Source organism: Pseudorca crassidens, chromosome 19 (assembly GCF_039906515.1).
Source record: "Pseudorca crassidens isolate mPseCra1 chromosome 19, mPseCra1.hap1, whole genome shotgun sequence".
In the NCBI taxonomy this organism is placed as follows: Eukaryota; Metazoa; Chordata; class Mammalia; order Artiodactyla; family Delphinidae; genus Pseudorca; species Pseudorca crassidens.
Genome location: NC_090314.1, coordinates 43,730,196 through 43,757,551, shown reverse-complemented (window position 1 = coordinate 43,757,551; position 27,356 = coordinate 43,730,196). Strand labels below are relative to the sequence as shown.

At 51.2% G+C, this 27,356-nt stretch overlaps 2 protein-coding genes across 3 annotated transcripts; both read left to right on the top strand.

Moving 5' to 3' along the window:
* The first annotated feature begins 2,425 nt into the window (after positions 1-2,425).
* ORMDL3 (ORMDL sphingolipid biosynthesis regulator 3) lies at positions 2,426-9,842 on the top strand. Of its 2 annotated transcripts, none has more exons than XM_067717600.1 (4): positions 2,426-2,578; positions 6,755-6,954; positions 7,669-7,820; positions 8,246-9,842. In XM_067717600.1, the coding sequence occupies exons 2-4, from the start codon at positions 6,781-6,783 to the stop codon at positions 8,379-8,381; spliced, it is 462 nt and encodes a 153-aa protein (XP_067573701.1). In that variant the 5' UTR covers positions 2,426-2,578; positions 6,755-6,780; the 3' UTR covers positions 8,382-9,842. The 2 variants fall into 2 exon arrangements, with proteins under 2 accessions (XP_067573701.1, XP_067573700.1); XM_067717599.1 differs by lacking the exon at positions 2,426-2,578 and adding an exon at positions 3,308-3,463.
* A 112-nt stretch (positions 9,843-9,954) lies between these two features.
* Positions 9,955-26,152, top strand: GSDMB (gasdermin B). The gene is given in 10 exon segments (XM_067714219.1): positions 9,955-12,231; positions 15,558-15,739; positions 17,559-17,783; positions 18,446-18,530; positions 20,923-21,007; positions 21,205-21,605; positions 21,930-22,011; positions 22,372-22,444; positions 22,881-22,948; positions 22,950-26,152. Coding segments are annotated over 10 exon segments (1,545 nt in total). The 5' UTR covers positions 9,955-11,960; the 3' UTR covers positions 23,023-26,152.
* The last annotated feature ends 1,204 nt before the right edge of the window (positions 26,153-27,356 follow it).

The window sequence follows — 27,356 nt, the reverse complement described above, 5'->3', positions numbered from 1 at the left end:
TCCCCCAGTTTCAATAATTATCACCTCATGGCCCAACTTGTTTCTTTTAATCCCTTCCCCCATTCCCAGCCCCGATGATTTTGAAGCAAATCCAGTCATCATATCATTTCATCCACACATATTTTAGTATTTATCTCCAAAAGATAAGGAGGTTATTTATTTATTTTATTATTATTATTTTTTAATGTATTTATTTTATTTTTGACTGCATTGGGTCTTTGCTGCTGTGCGCAGGCTCTCTCCAGTTGTGGCGAGCGGGCGCCGCTCTTCGTTGTGGTGCGCAGGCTGCTCATCGTGGTGGCTTCCCTTGTTGCGGAGCACGGGCTCTAAGCACAGGGGCTTCAGTAGTGTGGCACGCGGGCTCAGTAGCTGTGGCTCGCGGACTCAGTAGTTGTGGCTCACGGGCTTAGTTGCTCCGCGGCATGTGGGATCTTCCCGGACCAGGGCTCAAACCCATGTCCCGTGCACTGGCAGGCGGACTCTTAACCACTACGCCACCAGGGAAGCCCGAGGTTTTTTATTGAAAAAATTACCACAGCACCATATCATGCCTTAAAATGTATATTTCATTAAGATCATCAATTTGAATAGTTAGTGTTCAAATTTCCTCAATAATTTAATAAAATATATATATTTTTAAAAGTTGGTTTGCTTGAATGAGGACCCAGATAAGGTTTTTGGTTGACAGATTGCTTAATTTCTTTTAAGTGTAAGTCTCTCCCTTTCCTTTTTTTCTTCCAATTTATTTGTTAATAAGGGAATTGTGTTTGTTTTGCTGACTGCACCCCTGGAGAATGCTCAGGCTATATACATATATATTTTTTTGGCCGTCCTGTGGGGCAGGGCTTGTGGGATCTTAGTTCCCTGACCAGGGATTGAACCCGGGCCCATGGCAGTGACAGCCCCAAGTCCTAAACACTGGGCCGCCAGGGAACTCCCAGCTCATGCTATTTTGTATCCTGATCTTTTCATCTAACTTAGCAAACATTTTCCTATACTGCTTATTATATGGCTTCCTACTATGTCACCGAATGGATATAGTACGATTATTTTTTTCTTGGGCATTTGGGTTGCTTTCAGTTTTCCATTGTTATAACTAACGTTGGAATAAAGATCTTCGCACATAGTGCATGGTATGTACTTCCTTAGAATATGCTACCAGAAATGGAATCATGGCTCTGAGGCCTGAACAATCGTTCAGCCTCTTGGCACAGATCACCAAGTGTCTGTCCAAGGGGTTATGCATGCCCAGCACCACACAAGAGTGCATTCTAAGTACTTAGGCCTATTCAAGGCTGAAGGATGTTTGGTGAAGACGTGATAATTATGAAGGCAGAGAGCTAGAGGAGAAAGATGATGACCGGGACTCAGGCTAAATTAAGCAGAAAGTGATCCACAATTTACCACAAACCTAGAGTGAGTCAGTACTCTGTTCATTCCTGTTGTGAAAGATAAAAAACAACAAACCCTTGATAACAGGAGCTATTAATAGGGCATGGCATGTCCAATAATCTTTCTGTTAAGACTATGCATTAGTCAGACCCTTATTTGAGACATGGATCCAGTCTGGGTCACTGAACTTCACAGAGAGTGAGGAAACTGGCAAAGATCAGAGAGCTTGATCAACTTCGGGGAAGACGGAAGAATCCCAGAGAAAAGTCGAAGGAGACAAGTAGGCTCACTTTGGGAAAAATAAGAGACTTTTTTTTTTTTTGCTGTACGCGGGCCTCACTATTGTGGCCTCTGCCGTTGCAGAGCACAGGCTCCAGACGCGCAGGCTCAGCGGCCATGGCTCACAGGCCCAGCCGCTCCATGGCATGTGGGATCTTCCCGGACCGGGGCACAAACCCGAGTCTCCTACATCGGCAGGCAAACTCTCAACCACTGCACCACCAGGGAAGCCCAAGAGATTTTTTTTTTTTGCCTCAATACTGGGGAGGCTTCTAAGGAAAGGACAACACTCAGTTTTTGCTTATTTCTTCACAAGGCTGACTGTAAGGAAAGGGGCCTCTCCCTACCAGTAGGAACTTCTGTAAGACACAGCAAAAATTTTTCAGACTCTGGGGTGACCATTTAGGTCTTGGGCTGAGTGCTCTTGGGCTACTGTCCCTGGAAATATTCGAGAAGCTGCCTGTCCTGCTCTGAGTGTTTCAGATATCCACCTGCTTGGTGCCCACTAGGTGCCTCTGGGGGCCCCACTCCTGCTTTGTGACAGCTGTTCCCTGGAAGCCCCCTTGGGGAGGGGTGGGTGAGGTCACCAGAGGAGTGCTCCCCAGGTTCGCTGGGCCAGCATTCTCCTTTTTGTCCCCTCACCTTCAGTGTGTGTTTACAGCCAGTCAGATTGGCGTGTCATGACATCACCTGACCCTGCTATTCCAGCCCTGTTGTGCATAGAGTGGACTTAGAACCTGGGTCGGGGGATTGGAAACTCCTCAAACAAGGCACTCTTGGTGACATGGAGAGTGGGAGTGACCCAGGAGACCTCAAGAGTCGTTTAGTTCAACCTCCTAGAGCAACAGCTTCCTACCACGCAACAGCTGCTATACATACATTCTTCTGAATTCCCACAACCTCGGAGGTAGGTTTTCACAGGCATGGAATTGGAGATTAAGACAAGTTATTTGCCCAGGGTGACACTGCTGGTGAAGCAGTGCCTGCTAAGTCTACCTGACAGGAAAATCTGGGCCCTTGCCTTTAGAGAATGCAGAGGTGAAAAGTGCAGATCCGAGAGCCTCCCACCCAAAGCCAAACAGCTGACCAGGGGCTGGGACTCAGGGTCTTGGCTATTCATCAGGTCGTCTTCCCAAGTCCTCTTCCAACTTCTAATGTGGGGAGGCCGAGGATGGGACCTGGCCCAGGCCAGCCTGGGTCAGGTGTAACTGAGGAGCAGACAGGCTGTGGACTGCGTTCTCTGCCCTGCAGACTCTCATCCTAAGCAACGTTGTGAAAAGCCCGCTTCCAGGAGCGCCCAGCACCGGCTGAGCCAGTCGATTTCTGGAGGGCCAGGGCAGAGGCAGCGAGGTGTAGATGAAAAACTCTGACTTGAAGTCAGAATTTCTGGGGGGACCCAGCCAGGGGCTGTGCAAGCTACTTAAAACTCCAAGTTTCCTCGCCAGCAAAATCGGGCAAGAGTAAACCCCACAAGCAGCGCGCAGACGCCGAAACAGGCATTGCCATGCGCCAAAGCGATACCATCTGATCTTTGTTTCTCTTGCTATTGAAAGCTCCGTGCGGCCCCAGCGAGGCCTGGGCTGGAGCAGGGGTTAAAAAAAAAACTACAACTCCCAGGAGGCGGCGGGCGGGCCGGCGCTGGGCGGTGACGTAATGGGGGCCGGCGCGGGTCGTTGATTCGGCCGGAGCTGCCAGCGGGGTGGCTGCCGCCGCGGCTTATTACAGCTGCTGGAGCAGCCGCGGCCCTCGCCCCCGGGCACCCCTCCCGGGCCTCGAGCTCCGGCCGCGCACGGTGAGTTCGGACGGGCGGCTTCGGAGTGGCCAAACCGGGAGCCTCCTGGGGCTAGAGGCGGGACGGGAAAGGAGGTGGGGGCTGCTGGGGAGGCGCCCGTGGCTGGAGGGGACCGGGACAGGGTGAGCGGAGGTGGAGGGGGTGCGTCAGCCGAGCGGGGGGCGGGGGGGGCGTGCATCAGTCGAAGGGATGCCCAAAGGGGAAAGTGCGGGCGGAGGCCCGGGATGGGGCGTAGAAGAGGAGTGCTCGGTCTGGGGGTGGGGGGCGGGGAGAGGCTGGGCTTCGGGGATAAAGGTTTGTTCGCTTCTAGGGCTGGGTGAACGCGTGGGGGTGGGGGTGGGGCTCCGGACCGGGCCAGGCTCCGAGTGCGAGGTCCCAGGCTGGGGAACGGAGCGGAGGCTCCCCACTTCGGCTTGAAGTCCCACTCAGAAAACCCCAACAATAGTGAAAACTCCGCCTCCTCGCTTCACCCTCTCCCCGTGCTAGTGTGGGTTCCCTCCTGTACTCGCCGTTTTTCCATTCCCACCGCCACCCCGAGTCCGGGAGGCAGAGCCGGAGCTGCGAGGTGAACGACTGTGGCCCTGCGGGTTGTGGGGTGGGCGGAATGAAAATGGCACTGTGGCGTGCTGCCAGGGACTCCCCGTTGGGGTCCAGGTTGCAGGCTTTGTGCTTCTCACCCCAGAAGGCGAAAGATTTGCTGCCCTTACTTGGGGGAGAGATTAGGAAGCGCTCACCTGGCTGCTGGCACTGTGGCCTCGGCTTAGGTGTCTGACAGACTGGCTAGGCAGAGATATTTGTATACGGAGCCAGAGAGGAAGGGAGGGAATTAGTAGGAAAGAGTTACCAGCAAGAAAGTAGTTAACAGAACAAAGTTGCTGCAGGCTCTGGTTTGAGGCAGGTTGTGAAACCACATCAGGGACTGACACAGGCAGCCACCTGCCCGCTGCCAGCGGTGGCAGCAGAACTTTTCAGGCTCAGCTGCTGTGCGCCTACTCTCTCTCCAACAGCTTCTCTCCATTTCTCCCCTTCTGGGCCAGGGGAGTTGGTTATTTCACTAGCAGTGGTGATATGTACCCTTAGTCACACAAAAGTCTCAAGAGTGCTTCTTGCTTCCAGTCTTTTTCTTAGTTTATTGACCTCTTCTGTTTTTTTCTTTTTTTGGGGGGGGGCTCTTTTGGGGGGGTGGGCTCCTGAGATGTTTTGTTCTCAGGGCACTTAGTGTTCAGGTTTCAGGAAGAAGCTTCCCAGGGTGTCATTTAAGTCATAGGTCTGGGCCCCTCCTAGACTCATCAGGCTTCTTTGGATGCCCTGATACAGCCAGAAAGGAGTGTAGGATGATCTGGAACTCAGCAAGGCTCTTAGCACTCCTGGACAAAACACTAGGGAGGACTAGAGGTCTAGCTACTCCTACACCCTTGAGGGTCTAGGTTAGGGAGAAGTGGGGAGGGGCAGCAGTGTCTGGTCAACTTGGGGAATTCTTTCTCTCTCCTTCGTCAGTAATGAAGTCCTTCAGAGCCCTCACTTCCTAGCCAAGTCTCCCCGACCACCCTGTCCACCAGGTGGAGGCTTTTGTGCAGTAGGTGTCCCAGGAGCTCTGGTAGGGTAACTGAAGCCCTAAGGCCCTCGGAAGGTAAACACCTGAGCCACTCCTGGTTTTCTGGTTCCTTGGGTTTCTCTTAGGCCCAGTGATCCAGCCTGATGGGTCGAGCTGGTGGGTCCCAGGAGCATCGCTACTTTTGGATGCACCCTGGACCATCTCATGTGTTTGTATGTTGGGAAAGTGTGTTGTGGGTCACATTTCCCCTGAGGTCTTTAAGCTTGGAGCCATCTGAAAGGAGGAAACTTGTTCCCATTATCCTGGAAGTAGGGAACTGATTCTTGAGAATCGGCTCCTTTGCAGACTCTGTGATCCTAGCCAGAGATAGAGGGCAACCGATTCTGAGGGGGTTTGTTGCAGCAGGGTGAGGGAGGTGACCTTCTGGGCACTTCCAGGATGCCCTCATCTGTATCCCCAGGAAAGATGGGGCTGTTATCATGGTGATGACCTTAGGGTCTTTATCAGGCAGGATCTTCCCTCAGCTAGGGAGGAGAGCCAGTACAAAGGTGCCATCTGTCCCCACCTCCTGCTGGTCACAGGGCCCTCAGGGCCCTCAGGGATCTGGGGACAGCTCAGCTCTGGACATGGGGCTGCTCGTTCCCCTCCTTACCTGCATCCAGGAATGCAGCTGGGCTGCGTTGTTTCATGGGCATCAAGGGCAGCCCTCCTGGTTCCTCCTGCTGCAGGGCTTCTGCCCTTAGAGCTGGGCAGGGGAAGGCATGGTGCTAACTTACACCTGGAAACAGGTGCTGGGAAAGGAGGCCCAGGTGACGATGGGTGGGCAGAGAGAAAAGGGGGGGGTAGGAGAGAGGCCACAGGTGTGGTTTTGTGTCCCTGGGAGAGGTATGTTGATGTGGGCTCCAGCCACCCGTGGGAGCTGTAGGTGTTGGCTGTGTTCTCTATCCTTGCCTCTCCTCTGGTGGGGAAAAGGGCCCTGGTAGTTTGGCAGCAAAATGGGTGGCATCACGAAGGGGTAGCCTGAGTGGCTGCCAAATGGATGAAACATCTGGATGGGTTGTTTTGTGTCACCAAGAAGGCAGCTTCCAGGTCTGGGCAAAGTTCGTCTCTAGTGTGTTTTCTCTTTTCTTCCCTTTCCCTTTCTTTCTACGCTGCCAGTCATACCCAGGATTGGAGAATTAGGGGAGATGGGTAGAAGCAATGACCCCCTAAATATTTTATCCACTACTGACTGTTCTCATCTCCTTTTATTCCTTGTAACGGGAGGGGGGGGGCTCAGGGGTGGAGGTGTCTTATATCAGACCCTCAGCAAGACGGAGTCCAGCAGGGGTTATGCCGAGTGATTCTAAGGGCACAGGCCTCTTCTCCCCTCCCCTGGGCTTCGTGGGAAGAGGACCCTCTGGAGGGTGAGATTGCGGGATGGGCAGTGGTTTCTTGACTCTGGGGCTCCATGCCTCTTGATGACCTATCCACCCAGGCAGTCCCAGTGCCTGGAAGGGCACTGTCCTGATCGGACTATGTGCGGAGCAGCCTGGTGTTCATCCCAACCCAGCAGTGAGAAATGAATAGAGTTAAGTCTACATGGACTTTCTCTGGCCTCCTCGCTTGAGAATCAAAATGGTAGACCTGCTTGGAGTTCTCGGGGAGAGCAGAGCCTCCTTCCCTGCAGGATTTGGAGGGTGTGAGAGGGCAGGGAAAGTGGTGTGACCTGTCTCACCTGTGCTGCTTGTTTGCAGAACGGTGGCAGGAGAGGGGCAGCAGGATGAATGTGGGAACAGCACACAGCGAGGTGAACCCCAACACGCGGGTGATGAACAGCCGTGGCATCTGGCTGTCCTACGTGCTGGCCATTGGGCTCCTCCACGTCGTGCTGCTCAGCATTCCCTTTGTGAGCGTCCCCGTCGTCTGGACCCTCACCAACCTCATCCACAACATGGTGAGGACCTGTTGCTGCCTGCCTTTGCTGGGGCTGGGGAGGATGGGAGCCCGCCAGACCTGGGCCAGACGTCAGGGTGACCTGCTGACGGCACGTGTCAGCAGAGCCCGGACCCCACCCTCTTCTTTCTGCCCCACTCCTCTTTATTGGAATAAAATCTGCAGATAGGTCCACACCTCTAGGATGGGGTGACTTGTGGACCTGGAAGATGGGCCACGGAGAGCTGAACTAAGGGCCCTAAAGAGTCCAGAGGACCCAGGTCCTAGCCTGGGGCAGAAATGCCTCTTTTCCGAGTTAGGATCTCAGAGCATCTTTTCCTCTTGCCCCTCTCTGCTCCCTCGCTGCCTGCTTGCTCCCTGGTATTCTTTTGGTGGGCAAGCAGGGGCCTCGTTCCTTCCCATCTGCTTGCCCCCTGCCAGCTGGCAGGCACAGGGAGCCTAGCCCTGGGCTGGAAGGGTGGCGTCTCCATGCTGGTTCTGTGGCTGACACCTCCCCGGGAGTTCTCCTCATGCCAGGCCTGCCCTCTCACCCGGTGGGTCCCCTTATTTTCTGGCCAGGCTCCCAGCTCCTCCCACCTGACCTCCAGCCCGCATCCCCCTGCCCAGCGGAGGGGGCTGCAGATCGCCAGGAGCCCACGTCTGTGGCTGGGGCGGAGGAGCTGAGCTGGAGGGCCTTCGGCCTTGTGCGTCCTCTAACAAAGGCCCCTCCCTCCAGGGCATGTACATCTTCCTGCACACGGTGAAGGGGACCCCCTTTGAGACCCCAGACCAGGGCAAGGCGAGGCTGCTAACCCACTGGGAGCAGATGGACTATGGAGTGCAGTTCACGGCATCTCGGAAATTCCTGACCATCACACCCATCGTGCTGTGAGTGCCTTAGGGAGAGGGGGACGCCAGCAGGAAGACCGAGGCCTGGGGGACCCTGGGGCCCTGCAAGGCTTAAACCCCTCGCCAGCTGTGGCTCTTGGCATAGGAATGAGCAAGGGAAGGAAGGTTGGGGTGTGCCTGGGTCTTACACTGGGCTCAGGCTGTGCCTCCCTGGTCCTGTCTTTCCTCGGTTGGGGCTTCCTTCCTGCCAGTGAGTTTGGCCCATGGGCTTGGGGTAGAGCAAGGGGACTGGGTCAGCAGGGGCTTCTTTAGCTGCACAGATCTTGCCACCCTACTTCTGTTCTGGGGGGGTCTTTCCCATAACTCCTCGGCTGTCAGGAATCTGCCTCCCCCGACCAGGGAGTGAGGGAGAAAGGCGTCTTCCAAACAGCGTCTTATACCTGCCCCCCACCTTCCCCACCCAGGTACTTCCTCACCAGCTTCTACACCAAGTACGACCAGATCCATTTCATCCTCAACACTGTGTCCTTGATGAGCGTGCTCATCCCCAAGCTGCCGCAGCTCCATGGAGTCCGGATTTTTGGAATCAATAAGTACTGAGGGTGCAGCCCCTTCCCCTGCGTGGGATGGCAGGGGAGGGGTAGAAGCCTGTGCTGTGACGCTGAAGACAGAAGGAGCCGCCGGGTACCGCCGGAGCTGGGGGTTGAGCCTCTGGGCCCTAGTTTCCCCCTCACTTCCCACAGTAGCAGACTTGAAGTAGTTTGGGGTGGGCCCCCCCGGGCCCCCCCCCCGGGGCTCTGACCCCTCCTGATTCTTTTGATCTTTTCCTTTTGCCTCATGGGGGTGCTCCTGGAATGGGCTGGGCTCCTGGGCTGAACACAGACCTATGAGGTTCGGACGAGAGGCCAGGGAAGCCCCCTGCTCGCTTGCGCCTCCTTGGCCTGCTAAAGCACTTTAACCCCCGCGAGCAGGGCAGAGGGAACGGTACAGCTTCTAGTTTGTTTCACTTTAATTCTTAAGTCTTTAGGATGACACTTAGTGTGTGCTTATCTATACGAAAGCAGTTATGTGAGCGTGCCTCATCCCTCTGGGTAGAGAATTGTCTAATTCAAGTCAGACAGCTCCCGTACAGCACCCCCCAGGGTACTAGGTGCGGGTGGGGAGGGTAAGGAGACGTGGGGGGATGGGGCTGAGTGTGCATGGCCTGGTCCCAGAGGTGGGGGGCCAGGGCTGCAGCCTTCTGGCCCTGGTGGAGGTGGGGAGGGGGCTGGGGGCAGGGGTGGGGAGGGTGAATTGAGACTGAAAACAACGGGGCCGCAGAGCAGCGGGGTTTCGTGTAAGATGCGGGGTGGTGGGGGGAACAGACCCAACCTCATTCTTTGGGAAGTGGTCAGGGAAGGGGGCAGTCTTGGAGGGTCACTTACCCACAGCATGGTGGGGGTAATGGGAAGGGAGGCGGCTATGGGTTTGAAGCTCCGGGGTTGGCATGAGGGGGTGGAGATGGGTGGAAGGGGCCTGTGCGTCATCGTAAGCACAGGTCCAGTTTGACGCCCGTCTCTGCAGTGGTGTGAGGGCCGCGGGGACATGGGACAGACATGATGAATGGTGGGGCCCTCCTGCAGCCCTTCACCCGGTAACCTCCTTGTGCAGACTGCGCTGGGGCAGGGCCTCTCGTGTGGCATGCACCTTTGGGGCCATCAGGCCACCTCCAAAGGGGTTTGGTGGGCTTCAGAGTCCCGCATGGTCCCTCTCAAGCGGGACAGTGGCAGGCGCAGGGAGTGACCTGCAGGGGCGGGAAGGAGCCGCCTTCTCCCCTCCCCAGCCTGACTGGGGTCCGTGTTACTTCTGAGAAGGTGTGGGTGCCAGGGCGCTGAGGGAGCGGTGGCAGCGGCGGTGGTGGCGTCACTGGCCCTGTTTTCTGCATCCTGGTCCCCCCAACCCCCGCCCCACGTATCATAAGGAACTTTGACCTCAAAATCTTTCTAAGCAAAGTGTGAATAGGATTTTTACTCCCTTTGTACAGTATTCTGAGAAACACAAATAAAGGACAGTGTGTTCCTATTTCCCCTGAGTTTGGCCTCTGCTTCCTGGAGGGGGCGGAGACGGGGCAGTGTGGAGCATCAGTCTGACCCTCTGCCTGGATGGTGGGAGGGCCCCTGGGACCTCTGCTTTTCCTGCTGCCTCCAGCAGAGCAAGCTGGAGGGGCTGGCGGGGAACTGGCAGAGGCAGTAAGCCGGCCAGAGAGCAGCATTTTGCTCTGGGACTTCGCCTGGCTGGTCCTCAGACAGAACTTACACCTCTGGGCTTCAGCCAGGCTGGGCTGGCAGAGGGATAGCTTGTGACACGGCCAGGGAGGAGGTCAGTTCAGCAATGGCTTCATGTAGAAGGCAGAGCCCCAAGGGGTGCCCAGTCCTTTCCTCTGAATTCCTGCCCTGTTTCACTTGTCTTCCTTGGCTTGGAGGGCTGCATCTCCTCCTGGCCTTTGTGTCTTCAGAGGAATCTTCCTGCTTCCTTCTCCCCACCATAAGCGTGAGTGGGACGGAATAGGACTTACTGAGGCTCACATGGCCAGGAGAGGGAGGAGTCTTTACAGCGCGTTCAGTGCAGTGTCATCTGTGTATATCTATCATCTGTGTATATCTGTCATCTGTGTATATCTGTCATCTGTATATCTGTCATCTGTGTATATCTGTCACCTGTGTATATCTATCATCTGTGTATATCATCTGTGTATGTCTATCATCTATCTCCCACCTGCTCCCTGGGTCCAGGAGGAGGGAAGGGTTGGTTTCTTACCTTTGGCCTGTCTGCCTCCACCCCAGCTATAATGTGGCTTATCTAAAAGCCTGACAGGTGGGGCACTTAGCTTTCCAGTTTTTTTTGTTTTTTTTTCAATTCCCGTATTATAATTTCCTGAGACACAGTGGCCAGGAACTATGCAGAGATCTTACACAGAGGGGACTCTTTCAACCTCCATTTTTGGTGAGTAGCTGAGGACAAAAAAAGAGGGTGGCCCCTGAGATGGACTGTGGGCCCTGGGCACAGCCTTTCCATATACCCAGATGAATTCCTAGGTGGGGAATGAGTGGAGAGTTGGCCACCATGATGGGGGCAGGGGCAGAGAAGGGAGCATGGGTGAGTAGGTGCCTGGGCTAGCCAGAAGGGACTTAGGGGAAGTTGGCCAGGAAGACTGTGAGGGGTGATCTGCCTCAGGAGGGTGACAGAGGAGCCTGAAGAAAGGGAAGGAGATGCGGAATGATTGACGGAAGGGGAAAGAGTAAGAAGGATTTGGAGGAAAGAGAGCCCGAAGGGTCCAACGTGGTGGGGACACAAGAGCTGCTGCTGAACAGAAATGGGGGAGGAGCAGCTGTGTCAGGCTGGCCCCGTGGTGGGCCCGTGGAGCGTCCCGCAGGGCAGGCAAGACGGAGACAAAAGTAGACCAGGAGAGGGTGAAGGGGAGAGTGGGTGGAGGGAGATGCCCCAGGCGGGGTTTTGGGACTCATTTTATTTTACCAATTATAAGGGGACCCTTCAGAAGTTGACCAGAAACTGAGGAGACAGGACTTGGGGGTGGGGGGCTGTCCAGAGCACCTAGCTCCAAGCCACTCTTGAGTACAAAGGTAGAGCACTACTTTTTCTCTTTTGTTTCCTTCTGAGGCCAGTTTATGACCATCTCACTGGGAAATGGTTGGTAGGGGCAACATCCAACTGCCTTGCAGAACAGGAAAGGGGGGGTGGCCCAGGGGTCAGAGCGAAGCGAGTCATCTGTTGGGGTTGGTAATGTGAGGTCCGGCAGTCATGCCCCTCATCTCTTCCTGGGTCCTCTTCATCAGCACTGGTGAGGGTCTGGCTGGGGATGGTGAGCCTACCTTCCCACCCATCAGGCCCCTCTGAGCAAGGGGCAACTCTGCTGTGGGAGATGCAGAAAACAGATCTCGCTTTCCTTCTGGGCAATCACTACTCCAGCTTTCCTCCAGAAAGTTTCCACAAGGGGCAGAGGAGAATCCAGCATTTGTGATGGCCATCCCACCTTAGTGTGTAGTGACCACCACACCTTCTGGGAACAGGGAAGGCAAACCGTTCTGGTTGGCCTAGAACTTTTGGATCTTTCTTGACCCCAAGCTGCCAAAGGTAGAAGATTTCAAAACCTGAACTAATATTTCCCTCCCCCAAACTGCAATGGGCTTCCTTTTCCCAGTTGGTCCGGGCACCATGCTCGCGGTATTTGAGAAAATTGCAAGAGCTGTGGTCCAACACGTGGACGCTGGTGGGGATATGATCGCTGTCAGAAGCCTCATTGATGCTGACAGATTCCACTGCTTCTATCTGGTGAAGGAGAGGAGACGTTTCTTTGGATACCAATATGATAAGAGAGACCTCACCCTGTAGGACATCCTGGAGATGGACAAGGGTGAAGGGCTGTTTGATAAGCTGGTTCCTGGGCTCCAAGGTCCGCATGAGGTGGGTGAGGGACTTTGTCTACGCCTACGCTACCCCACTGTCAACACCCCATTGCTATCAATGAGGTCAGCCAGTCAAAAAAGGAACCGTGGTATTTGTATGTACACGTCCATACACCTCAATTAAAGAAATGTACGGGAGAGCTGCATGGGGAGAAGGGAATAGGGGAAATGGAAGTTTATTTTTATTGGAAACTCTTCTTTAATAGTCGTCTTTCCTATTTTTTTCCTTTGTAAACAATTCGCTTTTAAATTAGCTGAGGTCTTCTCATGTGTTTATAATGTTTATCATTTAAATGGATAATTAAATGGAGGCAGTTAGCTTAGTGGTTAGGAAAGGACTCAGGCTTTAGAACTGGGGGCATCTGCCTTCGAAACCTGGCTCTGCCACACTTACCAGCTGGGTGACCTCTGGACAAGTGGTTTCATCTAAGTTTGTTTCCTCGTCTATCAACTGAAGAAGACTGTTGCAAGAATCAAAAGAGATAAATTACATAAATCATTTACCACAGTGCATGCAAGAAGGAGCATTCAATAAAAGTTCGCCTCAGTCATTCTACTGGTGGCGGTTATTATTATTATCCCTTCCTGTTCCTGGAGATCATGGCTGAATGGGAAGTCGCTGGTGAGCAGAGCTCCCTTAAGGGCTCAAAGGCCTCAGTAGAGAAGTCTGTTCCATCCCCCTGCTTCCACGCTCAGCGACTCCTGGGGTTTCTTGGGTTTCAGAAGCCCCAGGATAGGTGTTGATGAACCCTCACTTGGAGAATTATTGCAGCATCTCACGCCTCATGGTGAGGAGTTTTACAGCTCCGACATCTCTGCCAAAGCCCATTTGGGTCTCACCGAGAGATGGAAAAGAGTTCTAACAACACCACTGTATAGTTTTAGAGCACCTGCCACGTGCCTGGTACTGCTGTTATGTGACCAAGTGCAGTGCACAGAATGCTCTGAGGTGGTGGGCTTTTCCACAAGTGGGGTTTAAGTAAGCAAGGGACTTTGGGAAATTTTCAGATTAGTATTTTTCAAAGACTCTGAGTCAATTCTCTGAAACGAGAATTGCCAAGAGTCAATTTACTAAAAGCTAATTCTCAAAAAAAAAAAAAAAAAAGACAAGTTCACTGGAAGCAGAAGAAAACTTTAAAGCAAGACTAGAATGTTTTGCAATGATCATCTTACTCCCCAGGGGGCAGGGGCAAGTTTAATTATGGAAAAAAAAATTTGACTAAGTCAGTTAACTTGCTTTAAGGGAAAGTCTATCTGTTTGCATAAAAAAATTCAGAGGGAGAGATGAAACCAAACTAAAAAAGTCCTTAAGAATGAGGTGAACTGGTCATTTAAATTGATTTTCAGCAACTTGGCCTGCTCCCTTTTCAAACAGATTATTATTTTTTTAACTAGATGGTGTACATCGTTTTTTTTTTTTTTTAATTAACTAAAGTCCATACTTTATTCAGATTTCCTTGGTTTTTATCTAGTGTCCCATTTCTGTTCCAGGATCCCATCCAGGACATCATGTTACATGTAGTTGTCACGTCTCCTTTGGCTCCTCTTTGACTTGCCTTGTTTTTGATGGCCTTGACATTTTTTTTTTTTTTTGTGGTACGCAGGGCTCTCACTGTTGTGGCCTCTCCCGTTGCGGGGCACAGGCTCCGGATGCGCAGGCTCAGCGGCCATGGCTCACGGGCCCAGCCGCTCCGCGGCATGTGGGATCCTCCCGGACCGGGGCACGAACCCGTGTCCCCTGCATCGGCAGGCGGACTCTCAACCACTGCGCCACCAGGGAAGCCGCCTTGACAGTTTTGAGCAGTAGTGGTCAGGCATATTGTAGGACACCCCTCTGATTGGAATTTGTCTGATTTTTTTCTTATGGATAGACCTAGGTAATGGGTTTGGGGGAGGAAGACTGCAGAGGTAAAGTGCTGTCCCCATCACATCATATCAAGGTTATGTACTATCAACATGACTTATCACTGTTGATGTTGACCTTGGTCAGCTGGCTGAGGTACTGCCTGTCAGGTTTCTCCACTGTCAAGTTACTCTTTCCCCCTGCCCCTCCTCCATACCGTTTTATTGATTGGTTGATTGATTGCTACACCGTGTGGCTTGCAGGATCTTAGTTCCCTGACCCAAGGATTGAACCCATGCCCCCTGCAGTGGAAGCCCAGAGTCCTAACAACTGGACCGCCAGGGAATTCCCCCATACTGTATTCTTTGTGTGCATAAGGTTTGATTTTTCTTTCTCTCTGATAAAGTACCCACGAACTTTTACGTTACTCAAGAAACAATTGGGCCCTGAGACATTAGCATCCCACACACAGGACTGATTTCAGGCACTATTTCTAGGTCTGTCATATTTCCACCAGTTTCAAAATGCATTTCTTCTCTGTAAATCTGGCCCTGCCCCCCAAATCCAGCAGTAGAAGTTCTCCCTGCTCTGTAGGCTCAGAACTGGGAGGTCTGAGAGAAGGGCACTCAGCCTGGCAGCATCTCCACATATGCTCCACTAACTCCAGGGCAGCAACTGACTTGGAGTCCACGCCCTTATGCAAGGCCGGGCAGAGTCCACTTGGGTGGGCAACTTTCCAGACTTGCCTCACTTTACACATGCACAGTGCACACAAACACAGAGACTGAACTCTGCTTAACTTTTATTTCCTAAAGTTCAGGGCCTCCTAATTCTTTCACTTTACTTTTCCTTGTCTCATTTCAGCCTCTCAAATAGTTATATAGGACTAGCTCACATTTACTGAACATTTAGTATGTGTGCCAGGCACTTTGTTAAGTGCTTAACTGCATTAGTTTATTAATTTCCTCAAGCACGGGAAGTAGGTACTATTAATATTTCTCCTTCTATAGAGACTTCCCTGGTGGTGCAGTGGTTAAGACAACGAGCTTCCATTGCAGGGGTCATGGGTTCGATCCCTGGTCGGGGAACTAAGGTCCCACATGCCGCAGGCCGTAGCCAAAAAAAAAAAAAAATTCTCCTTCTATAGATGAGGAAACAGATTCAGAGGTGATGTGACTTATCCAAGGTCATTTGGTAAGAAGGTGGCAGAGTGGGCTCCAGGCATGATGACTTCTGGTGAGAACAGCATTGGCTGGAGAGCCACAACTGGAAGAATTCCTCAGAAGGGAAGGGGATCGTGGAGGGGAGCCCAGGACGGGGTGCACCAGGGAGGATTTTCTAGAGAGAGATTTTTTTTTTTTTTTTTTAACATCTTTATTGGGGTATAATTGCTTTACAATGGTGTGTTTGTTTCTAGAGAGAGATCTTTTGGGGTCAGCCTCAATGTGACGTTTACCTTTCTCTTTCCAGGTCAAAAGGTTAAGTCCCAAGTTATGGACAGCGTAGACTCAAAGGGAAGTTTGACAGTGAAATTACCCAAAGAAAAAACACTTGACGTGGGAATAACATTCTCCAGGTCCCCAGAGCAGGGCATCGAGTTATCAAAGACCTGGATACTCCAGAAATTCCTGGATTCCCTTAAGAACAGTGAGGCTGGTTTCGGGCAGCAAGGGGGAGGGAGGGAGAGAGGGAGAAGCCCATTTTGGGCACCAAGGGCATCTGAGGTGGGGGGCCCCTGGCTGGTGCAGCCTCCCACTCCCTACTCCCAGCTCTCCCCGCCCCACTCCTTCACTCAAGCATGCCCTCCTCTTCTCCACCCTCAGGAAGCCTTCTCATTCTTCCAGGATCACCTCCAGGAGCCCTTCTTCTGAGGTCCTCAATTCACTCATTTCCCTGCTGTCCTCCGGGGTGATTGATTACTTGGGCTTGGACCAAAACTGGCTGGTTTCAAGAGGCCACACTCTCCTCTGTTTTCCTATACTGTGCTGCTCAAATCTGTGTTTTGTGCCTGTTTCACTCTGCCTTGCGGCAAGCCAGTGGTTTCCATGTTCCCTCCCCTCACTGCACTCAGAACAACTTGTGACCAGGGACTGACTTTACTAACCTCTCTGTTTATCCCCAGCACATGGTAAGTACTTGGTAAGAGAGCTGAAGTGAAGCCCAATGAAATCAAAGCACCCCCGTCGAACATTTCCTGCACAGGAAGTACCACCGGCCCACCCCACCAGGGTGGCACCAATCAAGTGCCACAGAAGTTCTGATAGCTGAGGGCATGGTCCTTCCAAGGGACTTAGAGGGATATCACCAGCCTTCCTCCTCGGCAGTCATGTTGTGGTCGGTATTGGTGTCTTCTTCCCTAGCTGCAATTGTTGGAAAGTGTGGATGGGTCGGGGGAAGGGGCCCCACCACTCTGCTGGGCTAGCCCTCCCTGAGCACGGTGGATGCCTTTTGTTTTTCCTTTTTAATTAAAAACTGAAAGCCTTGCAGTGAAATTGTACTGGTCCTTTGATCTACCCCTACCCACCATGGTATTGCTGGGGAGGGGGCTTCTGCAGTTTTTCTGAGGGAACTCCATTTTTCTAGCATGCCTGTTGTTTCTAGAGTGAAGCTATGTGGAATGTGTAAATAGAGTTGTTGGGGGGAGGGTAGGTAGAGGAAGATCTGCTCAGGCAAGGATGTAGGACTTTCTTGGGGGTCTTTTGGTTGCAAATACCAGAAGTTCCATCAGGTAGGGAGGGAGGGAGGTTTATACATACATTTATATTTGGCTGCTTGGGGTCTTAGTTGTGGCATGCATGCGGGATCTAGTTCCCTGACCAGGGATTGAACCCAGGCCCCCTGCATTGGGAGCGTGGAGTCTTAACTGCTGGACCACCAGGGAAGTCCCCCATCAGGCTGTTTTAAGTCACCAAATGAATTTCTTTATGGAATCAGAGATGCCTCATGGACCCCCAAGGGTGGACAATTCAACCAGGCCCCAGAGACCAGTGCAGGGAGCTGGAGCCCCTTCTCAGAGAAGCGGGTATTGTGGACTGGGCAGATACCTATCGCAGTGCCGTGGGAAGGGCACAAGCTTTGGACTCATACAGACTGGGGTTTGTATCCCAGTTATACACTTATTAGCTGTGTGAACTTGAACCATTCACGACCTGTCTCTAAGCCTCAATTTCGTCATATGAAAAATGGATGCAATTCTGCCTACATCATAGTGGGGCAGTGAGGGTTAAATGAAATGACGCGTGAAGTATCTCACAGCGCTGGTACACTGTAATCTTTCAGAAATGCTAGCGGGTTCCCTTCCCATTTGCACGCCGTTCCCGCCCACGGTGGGTAAAGTGAACTGGGACAGGGGTGCTGTGGTCTTCCGGCCTCAGAGGCACTTAATCTCAAATAGAAACGAGCTGCTGGAGAGGGAGAAATGTCCCTGGGAGGTGGGGCCCCTCTCATTGCCCCTTTACTCCCTCCAGAAAGCTGAAGAGGAAACTGACCCCTATGTTCCAATCAATCCAGGCAATGAGAGAAGACCTTTATCTAGTGACGGAAACTCTGAAGACGACAAAGACTGTAATCCTGAAAAGTGAAAAGCAATATATTTTTTGGGACCCGATGAAATGTTTTGGCCTCCGATATGAACACAAGATTAGGATCCTGGGAGGTGGGGACTGTGGGAGAGCCAGCTCGGCTCACCCACTGCAGGTCAGGGGCTGCCAGCCCAGCCGCCGCACTCTTCAGCTCTTCCTTTAGACCTCTCTGAGCAGTCTTGCCTGCTCCTTGGCCTTCTTACGACTTCTCCTCTTGCCCCAAAAAAGTCTGTGTGGCATCACTCAGCCTCTCCCCTGTTACTCTCTAGTGGTGCTCTGTCTTCATTTGCTTCATAGCGCTTCCCACGGTTCATAGTTACTCGGGTGTTTTTTGATTGTTCGTTGCCTTCCTCCCTTTCCAGGAGGCAGGAGGGCAGGAGCCACGATGCCTGGAACAAAACGGGCATGTTTTGTCCTCTATAATTTTTTTTTTTTTGGCCACGCCACGCGGCTTGCAGGATCTTAGTTCTCTGACCAGGGATCGAACCCGGGCCCCTGGCAGTGAAAGCGCCAGGTCCTAACCACTGGATGGCCAGGGAATTCCCCATAAATATTTGTTGAATGAAGTGGAAACAACATGAGTTTTGGGGTCAGATGCCCGTTCAAATTTCAGCTCTACTGCTGTGAAACGGGCTCATCTGCTGACCCTCTCAGAGCCTCGGTTCTCTCATCTGTAAAATGAGGATAAAAATTACCTCCCAGGATTGTTTGGGAGATCAGGCAAGATAACTATGTCAAGCACTTAGGGATCAATCAACCTGAGCTCCTTTTTCCTAGCACCAAACGGAAGTGAGCATCACCCCTCAGAAGGTCCTGGGCTATCGAGTAAAGCAGCTAGTCTTCCCCAACGCAGAAAGTATGGGTAAGCAAGGCCTGGTGGGGCGGGGTGGATGGGGGAGCCTGAACACATGAGTAGGGTGGGGGTTGATTCAGCTGGGATCTGTGTCAGCCTGGAGGGGCCCTGGTGAGCTGGAAGGTGGGGGGAAGTTCCAGGGAATGAGAAGAAGGGTGATGAAGGGTCCTTGCTCAGACACCACTGACCCAGGGTTTGCCCCAGCATGACACTAATTCTTCCCTTAACTCCCATCTCTCTCCCAGTATTTTTTTTTCTGTTGGAGGGCAGGGTGGGAAGGTTGGGGAGAAAGAGGACCTTACAGAGAGAGAACTGAGCTTTCTTTTTTAAAATCAATTTTTTATTTTTTAATTTAATTTTTAAAATTATTTTTGGCTGCATTGGGTCTTCATTGCTGCACGCGGGCCCTCTCTAGTTGCTGAGAGCGGGGGCTGCTCTTCGTTGCGGTGCGTGAGCTTCTTATTACAGAGCACAGGCTCTAGGCATGGGGGCCCCAGTAGTTGTGGCTCGTGGCTCTAGAGCGCAGGCTCAGTAGTTGTGGTGCATGGGGCTTAGTTGCTCTGCGGCAGGTGGGATCCTCCCGGACCAGTGTTACGAACCCGTGTCCCCTGCATTGGCAGGTGGATTCTTAACCACTGTGCCACCAGGGAAGTCCCAGAACGGAGCTTTTTGATAACTGGTCTTTCTCTCTTTCTCTTTTTACAAACTGGTTTAGGTATTAGGTTTTCTCGGGCAGAAAAGAAAAATCCTTTCCAGAAGGTGAGTGAGCTTCTGGGCCTCCTGTTCATCATTCCAGAATGGGCAAGGATACTATTTTTAAAAAGAGGATAACAAATGGCCTGGGATTATAGAGTTCTTAGTGCTAAGAATGTAATAGGATGCACCCAGGTGGGAACTGTGGTAAAGGCAGGAGAAAAATCTGCCTGTTGGAGAAGTAGGTTGGATTGCATGTTGACCTAGGGTTTCCAGGCTCCGCCAACTTTGACTTGCTCTGTGCAGGTCAGTGTGCTGGATCCTGGGCTCACAGCCCTTACTGAAGGGTTACTGGCCTAGGAAGCACACTTGAATTGTCTGGCCAGTTCTCACACAATAGCACTAGAACTGAAAGGAGCACTGGACTAGGAGTCAGACGGTCTCAGGGCCTAGTCCTGGCTCTGCCGCTCACTAGCTCTACAGCCTCCTGAGCCATGGTTATGCTGACGTTAAAATGAACTAGGGGGTTTCCCTGGTGGCGCAGTGGTTGAGAGTCCGCCTGCCGATGCAGGGGACACGGGTTCGTGCCCTGGTCCGGGAAGATCCCACATGCCGCGGAGCAGCTGGGCCCGTGAGCCATGGCCGCTGAGCCTGCGCGTCCGGAGCCTGTGCTTCGCAACGGGAGAGGCCACAACGGTGAGAGGCCCGCGTACCGCAAAAAAAAAAAACTAGGATTAGACCAGGAGATCCCTATGATTCTGAATGTGGCTTCCTCTGGAATTTCAGAGTCTTTCCCTTTATCCAATAAGGGTTGTTACTACCTAAAAGGCCTTGTGAAGGAGTAGCGAGAAGTCTAGATGGAGCAGAAAATTCAAGAAAAATTTCTGGAAGTTGTAAAAGTTGCAGTTTCAGTCCTGGCAAGGTCTTGCTAGCTCAAAAGAGACTACAGTGCCATAACAGAGGAGTCAGGGGATAGATTCCAGTTCCTGCCCTGATCCAGATTTGCTGAGCGGCCCTCTCTGGGCTTCCATTTCTCCTTCAATCATCCAGGCATAACCCTATGCCTGCCTATCTCTGAGGGTGTAGGAAGGGGTCTGTAAATATAGTGCTTTGTCATTTACACACAATGATGAGGATGCAGGCTCCCTGGCATGGGCAGTGAGGGCTCAGAGTCCAGAATTGAAAACTTCCACCACTGGGACAAGAAGGTCCGCAGGTGGGTGGAGGTGACCTGAAAACTCTCTGAGATTATTCTTCCTCTGCAGAGAAAGATGGCGGTTCATCTTGGTTAGGTAAGGATGGAAGCCAGCTGTGTTCAGGGTAGCTACACTCCTCACTCTTGAGCCCTCTGCCCTCAAGAAGTGCAGCTCAGGTGGGGCAGCTGAGTGTGTGTGAGTGTGTGTGCATATGTGTGTGTGGCAGTGGAGCTCGTTGGGAGGAGAAGGGTAGGACAGTGCCCAAAGCAGGTTTCAACTTCAGTCTGGAGAGTGCATCTGTCTCCTCTAAACACAGTGATTCTCATGGGTTGTAGACATCACCTGGGGGGAACTTTAAAAGTAGTGATACCTGAGTCCCACCTCTAGAAATTCTGACTTAAGTGATCTGGGGGTGTGGCCTGGTCTGGGCATCGGGTCTGGGCACTCCCCAGGGGATTCTCATGCACAGTCAAGGCTGAGAACCACTGCTCTAACTTCCTCTAAATCCTCAGTACTCCTGCTGGGGCCCAAAGCTTGCACTTTGAATGGAAAGGACGACATAAGCTTTGATTTCCTGCAGATGGAGAAGAATTGGGGGTTGGTATAAGACTGAGGGTGAGTTGGGGAGGTGGAAGTGGGGTCAGCGGGAGGCAATGCTGGTGGGCGTCTGGGAAGAAGGATGCTTTAACAGGAAAAGAGTAGAAGAAGGGAATATACAGAGAGGTGGTCTCCAGAAGAAAGATAGATAAAGAATGGGGTCTCGGGGGCCTTGGTAATGGAGATTGCTAGGCTAGGTGGGTGGGGTTCTTAATTTCTGCCTCTACTGGGAAGTCCTTGAGTTTGGAGGATTTCCCAAGCGTGAAGGAGAGGATGCAGGACATGGTGCGAGTCCTCCAGAATCTGACTGAGGAGCGAAAAGAGGTGCTAAGCTGCTTCACCAAGTGCCTCAGCAAGGATGAAGAGCTGCAGGATCTAGAGCGAAGAATAAGAGGCCCAAGGAAGAACTGGGGCAGAGAGAGGGAGGAGCCAGTGGGGAGACAACCTGCTATAATGGGACTGGGCTTATCTCCCCCATCTCCTGGTCCTAGGTGTCTGAGGTCCGGCGCTCCGGGGAGCTACAGATGGAAGGCCCAGCAGGTTCTGTCATGCAGCCTTTTTAACGCTGCTGGAATCTTTTTTTTTTTTTTGAAACAATGAATTTTATTTTTTTTTATACAGCGGTTTCTTATTGGTTATCTACTTTATACATATTAGTGTATACATGTCAATCCCGATCTCCCAATTCATCCCCCCCCCCCTGCTTTCCCCTCTTGGTGTCCATATGTTTGTTCTCTACATCTGTGTCTCGATTTCTGCCTTGCAAACACGTTCATCTGTACCATTTTTCTAGATTCCACATTTATGCGTTAATATACGATATTTGTTTTTCTCTTTCTGACTTACTTCACTCTGTATGACAGTCTCTAGGTCCATCCACGTCTCTACAAATGACCCAATTTCGTTCCTTTTTATGGCTGAGTAATATTCCATTGTATATACGCTGCTGGGATCTTGATAGAGGAGCACACAGGAGCCATTTCGGATTTCTTGGATGACTTGATGGGTGAGGAGGGGTTTGGATGTAAGCTGGTGTGGAGGAAATGCTGAGCAGAGGGGCCTGTGGGGAATCAAATCTTGGGAGGAAGGGGGTATACACTGCCTTTTACATTTTGTGAGGCATAGAACTTCCCACTTCAGACACTAGCCATCTTTCCCAGGCCAGGGATTGAGGGACAGCCTCCTCTTCCCCTACGACCTCCTGCAGGCTAAGAGGAAAGCAGGAGCCCTTTGGAAGACCCTCCATCTAGCGCTCCTTGGGGCTCTCTGGAACTTCTGATGCTTGTCCCAGCTCTCACCAGACAGTGAAGTCCCGTCCCACTATGTGCCTCGCCTCTCTACCAGCCACCCTCCTTTTTGCCCCCTGAGCTGTCTGAGGAGGGGCAGCTTGTTGCTGAGGCCCTAGTTAAGGGGACCCTGCCCCTTTTGAAGGACAAGGTAAGACAGCTTGGGCTGAGGGCCCAGGTCCTAGTGGAAGTGAATGCCTGTGCTCTCAAGGATCCAGAAGTCCCAGTGACCAGTCCCTTCCTACTTCATAGTCCTCTGCCAGCTGTCTATGCAGCTGGTTTGTGGCAATTCCCCGGATATATAGTTTCCAGGACAATTTAGGATGGGCTTTTTAGGCTCTGTTGCTTGCCTACGGGCAAGAAAGGGGGTTGGAGAACTGTTAGTCCCAGGAGGGCAGCTGGCCCCATCGTGACGGATCAGCAGCGCCTGTCACTATGTTGAGAGTTTGAGGGTCTCCAGGCAAGAGTGCCGTGGTGGATTGCTACGTCTGCCATGGGCTCAGGATGAAGGAGTGCGGCCAAATATTTGCCATTTCTGGCATATTTCCTTGTTTCTAGATTTTACAGTCTGGTGGGTTTCCTTCCAGGTGGAGCCTATCCTGGAGCAGAACCAGGGTGAGCAGCCCCGTGACGTGGGCTGTGACCCTGAGGCACGGACTCTGTGCCCTCTACGTTGTTGTCTCCATCCTGCTGCAGCTGGGTGAGAATTCTACCTCTGTGTCTTCCTAATACCGTGTCAGCTCTTTTTTAAAAATAACTTTATTTATTTATTATTTATTTTTGGCTACGTTGGGTCTTCGTTGCTGTGCGCGGGCTTTCTTTAGTTGGGGCGAGCGGGGGCTACTCTTAGTTGCGGTGCGCGAGCTTCTCACTGCGGTGGCTTCTCTTGTTGCGAAGCACGGGCTCTAGACGTGCAGGCTTCAGTAGTTGTGGCACATGGGCTCAGTAGTTGTGGCTCGCGGGCTCTAGGGCGCAGGCTCAGTAGTTGTGGCACACGGGCTTAGTTGCTCTGCGGCATGTGGGATCTTTCCAGACCAGGGCTCGAACCCGTGTCCCCTGCATTGGCAGGCGGATTCTTAACCACTGCGCCACCAGGGAAGTCCCTCCTGTCAGCTCTTTAACATTCTCCCCACAAGCCTCTGGGTGCTCCCCTCCCCAGTCCATTCTCACCATCCCTATTCCCAATCACCAGAATGATGTCTTTAAAACAAGCCGCTATTTTTTGATACATCCCATTCACCATGATAATGTCCAAAAATCAGCCTGGATTGTATGATTAAAAGTGGCAGATTGATCATATTAATTTCCTCTCCCTCTTGAAATCTCACAATAAAGCGATGGAAAAGATAGAAACCCACAAGAATAAAGAGAATTAGGCAGCAGATAAGGGATTTCAACACATCTTTGGAAGCAAGGAAGCAATTATAGGAGTGCAAGCTAGGAGGCATGGGACTGAGGGATGCGTAGGAGTGTAGGAGGAGACTGCTGGTTTTCGTCATAAGCCTTTTAGTTCTATGTAACATTTTTCAAGACAATGTAATTAAAAGCAAAAGAAATATATATTTGTTGTAAAGCATTTCAGATATTTCTCAAAGTCAAAGGTAAAGGTACCCCGTGATCTCCCTTCTCCCTTTAATATAACCACTATTAACATTTTGGGGTATGTGAACATTTTTTCTATGGAGCAGTTTTAAAAATGGTAACTTAAACATTAAACTAGGAATGCTATAGCATACATTTGTTTTGTATCTATCTTTTGAACTAGTCACTTTTACATTTAAATTTGTAAAAATATTATATGCAACAGGAACTCTCATAAGTGCTGTCAGAGGGTAGCTTGGTCCACCACTTTGGAAAACTGTTTACCAGTATCTACTAAAGCTAAACATATACCTATGACTCAGCAACTCCACTTCCTTGGCATATACCCAAGAGAAATGAATGCACGTGTTCACCATAAGATTGCATGTACAGAAACGTTAAAATAAGAGCCCTAAGCTGAAAACTATTCAAATGTCCAATAATATTAGTATGGATACATATATTGAGGTACACTTATGCAATAAAAGGGAACAAATTACTGCTACACATAACAACATGGATGGTTCTCACAGACAGAATGCTGAGCCAGTGAAGCCAACACAAAAACACATGGGTCTTCCGAGAAGTAGGTGCCAAAATGGAATCAGATATGCAAGGGACTTAATAGGGGGAAAGCCCATGAAGAATAAAGGGAGGGAGCAGGAATCGGCATGGCAAACCTTCAAATCACAATGAAGGTCTAAAACTTGGGAATGGAGAGGAGGAGGGAAGGACTCAGTAGGAAGGGTCTCGGGTGGCAGCACAGTCTGAGGGTCTCAGCCAAGCCGACCCGAGCAAAGGTGGTCTGCCGGAGGGCTCCCCATCAGGCAGAAGGGCCAGGCTCCAGTACCTCATACTCAGCTTTTGGCTGGATGTAGCCCCGGGGAGCTGGGGCTCAGAAGACAGATCTACAGCGGGGTAGGCTAGAGGTTCTTGGTCAACTCTGCTTCCCACAGCAGGTTCTCCTAAAGAAAATCTGGGTGGTACCCTCCATGGCCACCACAATACTGTATGATTCCATTTATATGAGGCCCAAGAACAGGCAAAACCAAGCAATAGGGGTAGAAAGTCACAATAGTGGTTATCTTAGTGGGGACAGTAGTGACTGGGAAGGGGCATGAGGGAATCTTCTGGCTGGAAATATATCAAGATTCACTGAGCTAACATTTAAGATCAGTATATGTTACTGTAAGTGTATTATATTCAATACATCAATAAAAGTCTTAAAAAAACACACAGTATATAACTCCATATAAATGAAGTGAAAAACAAGCAAAACTACATGATGGTGGTAGATGTCAGAATAGTGGTTATCTCTGGGGCTTCCCTGGTGGCACAGTAGTTAAGACTCTGTGCTCCCAATGCTGGGGGCCCGGGTTTGATCCCTGGTCAGGGAACTAGATCCCACATGCATGCTGCAGCCAAGAGTTCACATGCCACAAATAAGGAGTCCACATGCCGTAACTAAGGAGCCCTCGAGCCGCAACTAAGGAGCCTGCCTGCCACAACTAAGACCCAGTGCAGCCAAAAAAAAAAGAAAAAAAATAGTGGTTATCTCAGTGGGTGCAGTATTGCCTGGCAAGGGGCATGAGGGAATTTTCTGGGGCACTGGACATATTTTATATCTTGATCTGGATAGTGGTTACATGGATGTGTAACCATGTTTACATGTGTAAACATTTATTAAGCTAAACACTTAAGATCTGCACACTTTACTGTGAGTTTTTAGCTCAATAAAAACTTTAAAAACATAATATGTGCACATGAGGACATATTTGAACAGTACAGAAGAATATAAACAAATTAAGTAAAAGTTTCCTTTCAAACCCCTGAACCCTATAACCTAGTCCCACTTCCTTGAGACACCCATATTAACAGTTCTAGTTTTTATTACAACTAAACATGATATTCTTATATTTATTCTTGATTTATTAATTTTATTTATTTTTTAAAGGTTTTTTCTTCTTTTTTTGGTTGCATTGGGTCTTTATTTTTATTTTTTTATTTTTTTTTTTATTTTTTGCGGTACGCGGGCCTCTCACTGTTGTGGCCCCTCCTGCCGCGGAGCACAGGCTCCGGACGCGCAGGCCCAGCGGCCATGGCTCACAGGCCCAGCCGCTCCGCGGCATGTGGGATCTTCCCGGACCAGGGCACGAACCCGTGTCCCCTGCATTGGCAGGCGGACTCTCAACCACTGCGCCACCAGGGAAGCCCTTTAATTTTTAAAAATTTGTTTTTTGACGTAAGGTAGATAGCTAGTGGGAAGCAGCCGCACAGCACAGGGAGATCAACTCGGTGCTTTGTGACCGCCTGGAGGGGTGGGAGGGAGGGAGACGCAAGAGGGAAGAGATATGGGAACATATGCATATATATAACTGATTCATTTTGTTGTAAAGCAGAAACTAACACACCATTGTAAAGCAATTATACTCCAATAAAGATGTAAAACAAAAATTTTGTTTTTTGGCTGTGTTGGGTCTTTGTTGCTGCACGTGGGCTTTCTCTAGTTGCAGCGAGTGGGGGCTACTCTTCGTTGTGGTGTGCAGGCTTCTCCTTGCCATGGCTTCTCTTGTTGCGGAGCACAGGCTCTAGGTGTGTGGGCTTCAGTAGTTGTGGCACGCAGGCTCAGCAGTTGCAGCGTGCGGGCTCCAGTAGTTGTGGCGTGCAGGCTCAGTAGTTGTGGCTCGCGGGCTTAGTTGCTCCACGGCATGTGGGATCTTCCTGGACCAGGGATCAAACCCGTGTCCCCTGCATTAGCAGGCGGATTCTTAACCACTGCACCATCAGGAAATTCCCTGCATCAGGTCTTAGTTGTGGCATGCAGGATCTTCCTTGAGGCATGCGGGATCTTTCGTTGTGTCGTGCGGGCTTCTCTCTAGTTGTGGTGTGCAGGTTTTCTCTATCTAGTTGTGGTGTGTGGGCTCCAGGGCACGTGGGCTCTGTAGTTGTGGCACACGGGCTTAGTTGCCCCACGGCATGTGGGATCTTAGTTCCCCGAGCAGGGATAGAACCTGAGTCCCCTGCATTGGAAGGTGGATCTTTACCACTGGACCACGAGGGAAGTCCCTTGATTTATTAATTTTATTTTATTTATTGTTTTTTTTAAGATTTTTTTTTTTTTGATGTGGACTTTTTTTTTTTTTTTTTTTTTGTGGTACGCGGGCCTCTCACTGTTGCGGCCTCTCCTGTTGCGGAGCACAGGCTCCGGACGTGCAGGCTCAGCGGCCATGGCTCACGGGCCCAGCTGCTCCGCGGCATGTGGGATCTTCCCGGACCGGGGCACGAACCCGCGTCCCCTGCATCGACAGGCGGACTCTCAACCACTGCGCCACCAGGGGAGCCCGGTCAACTGATTTTTGACAAAGGAGCAAAGGCAATTCAATGGAGGAAGGATAGTCTTTTCAACAAATGGTGCTGGAGCCATCCATATGCAAAGAACATGAAACTATATAATTTCTAGAATACAACAGGAGCAAACCTCG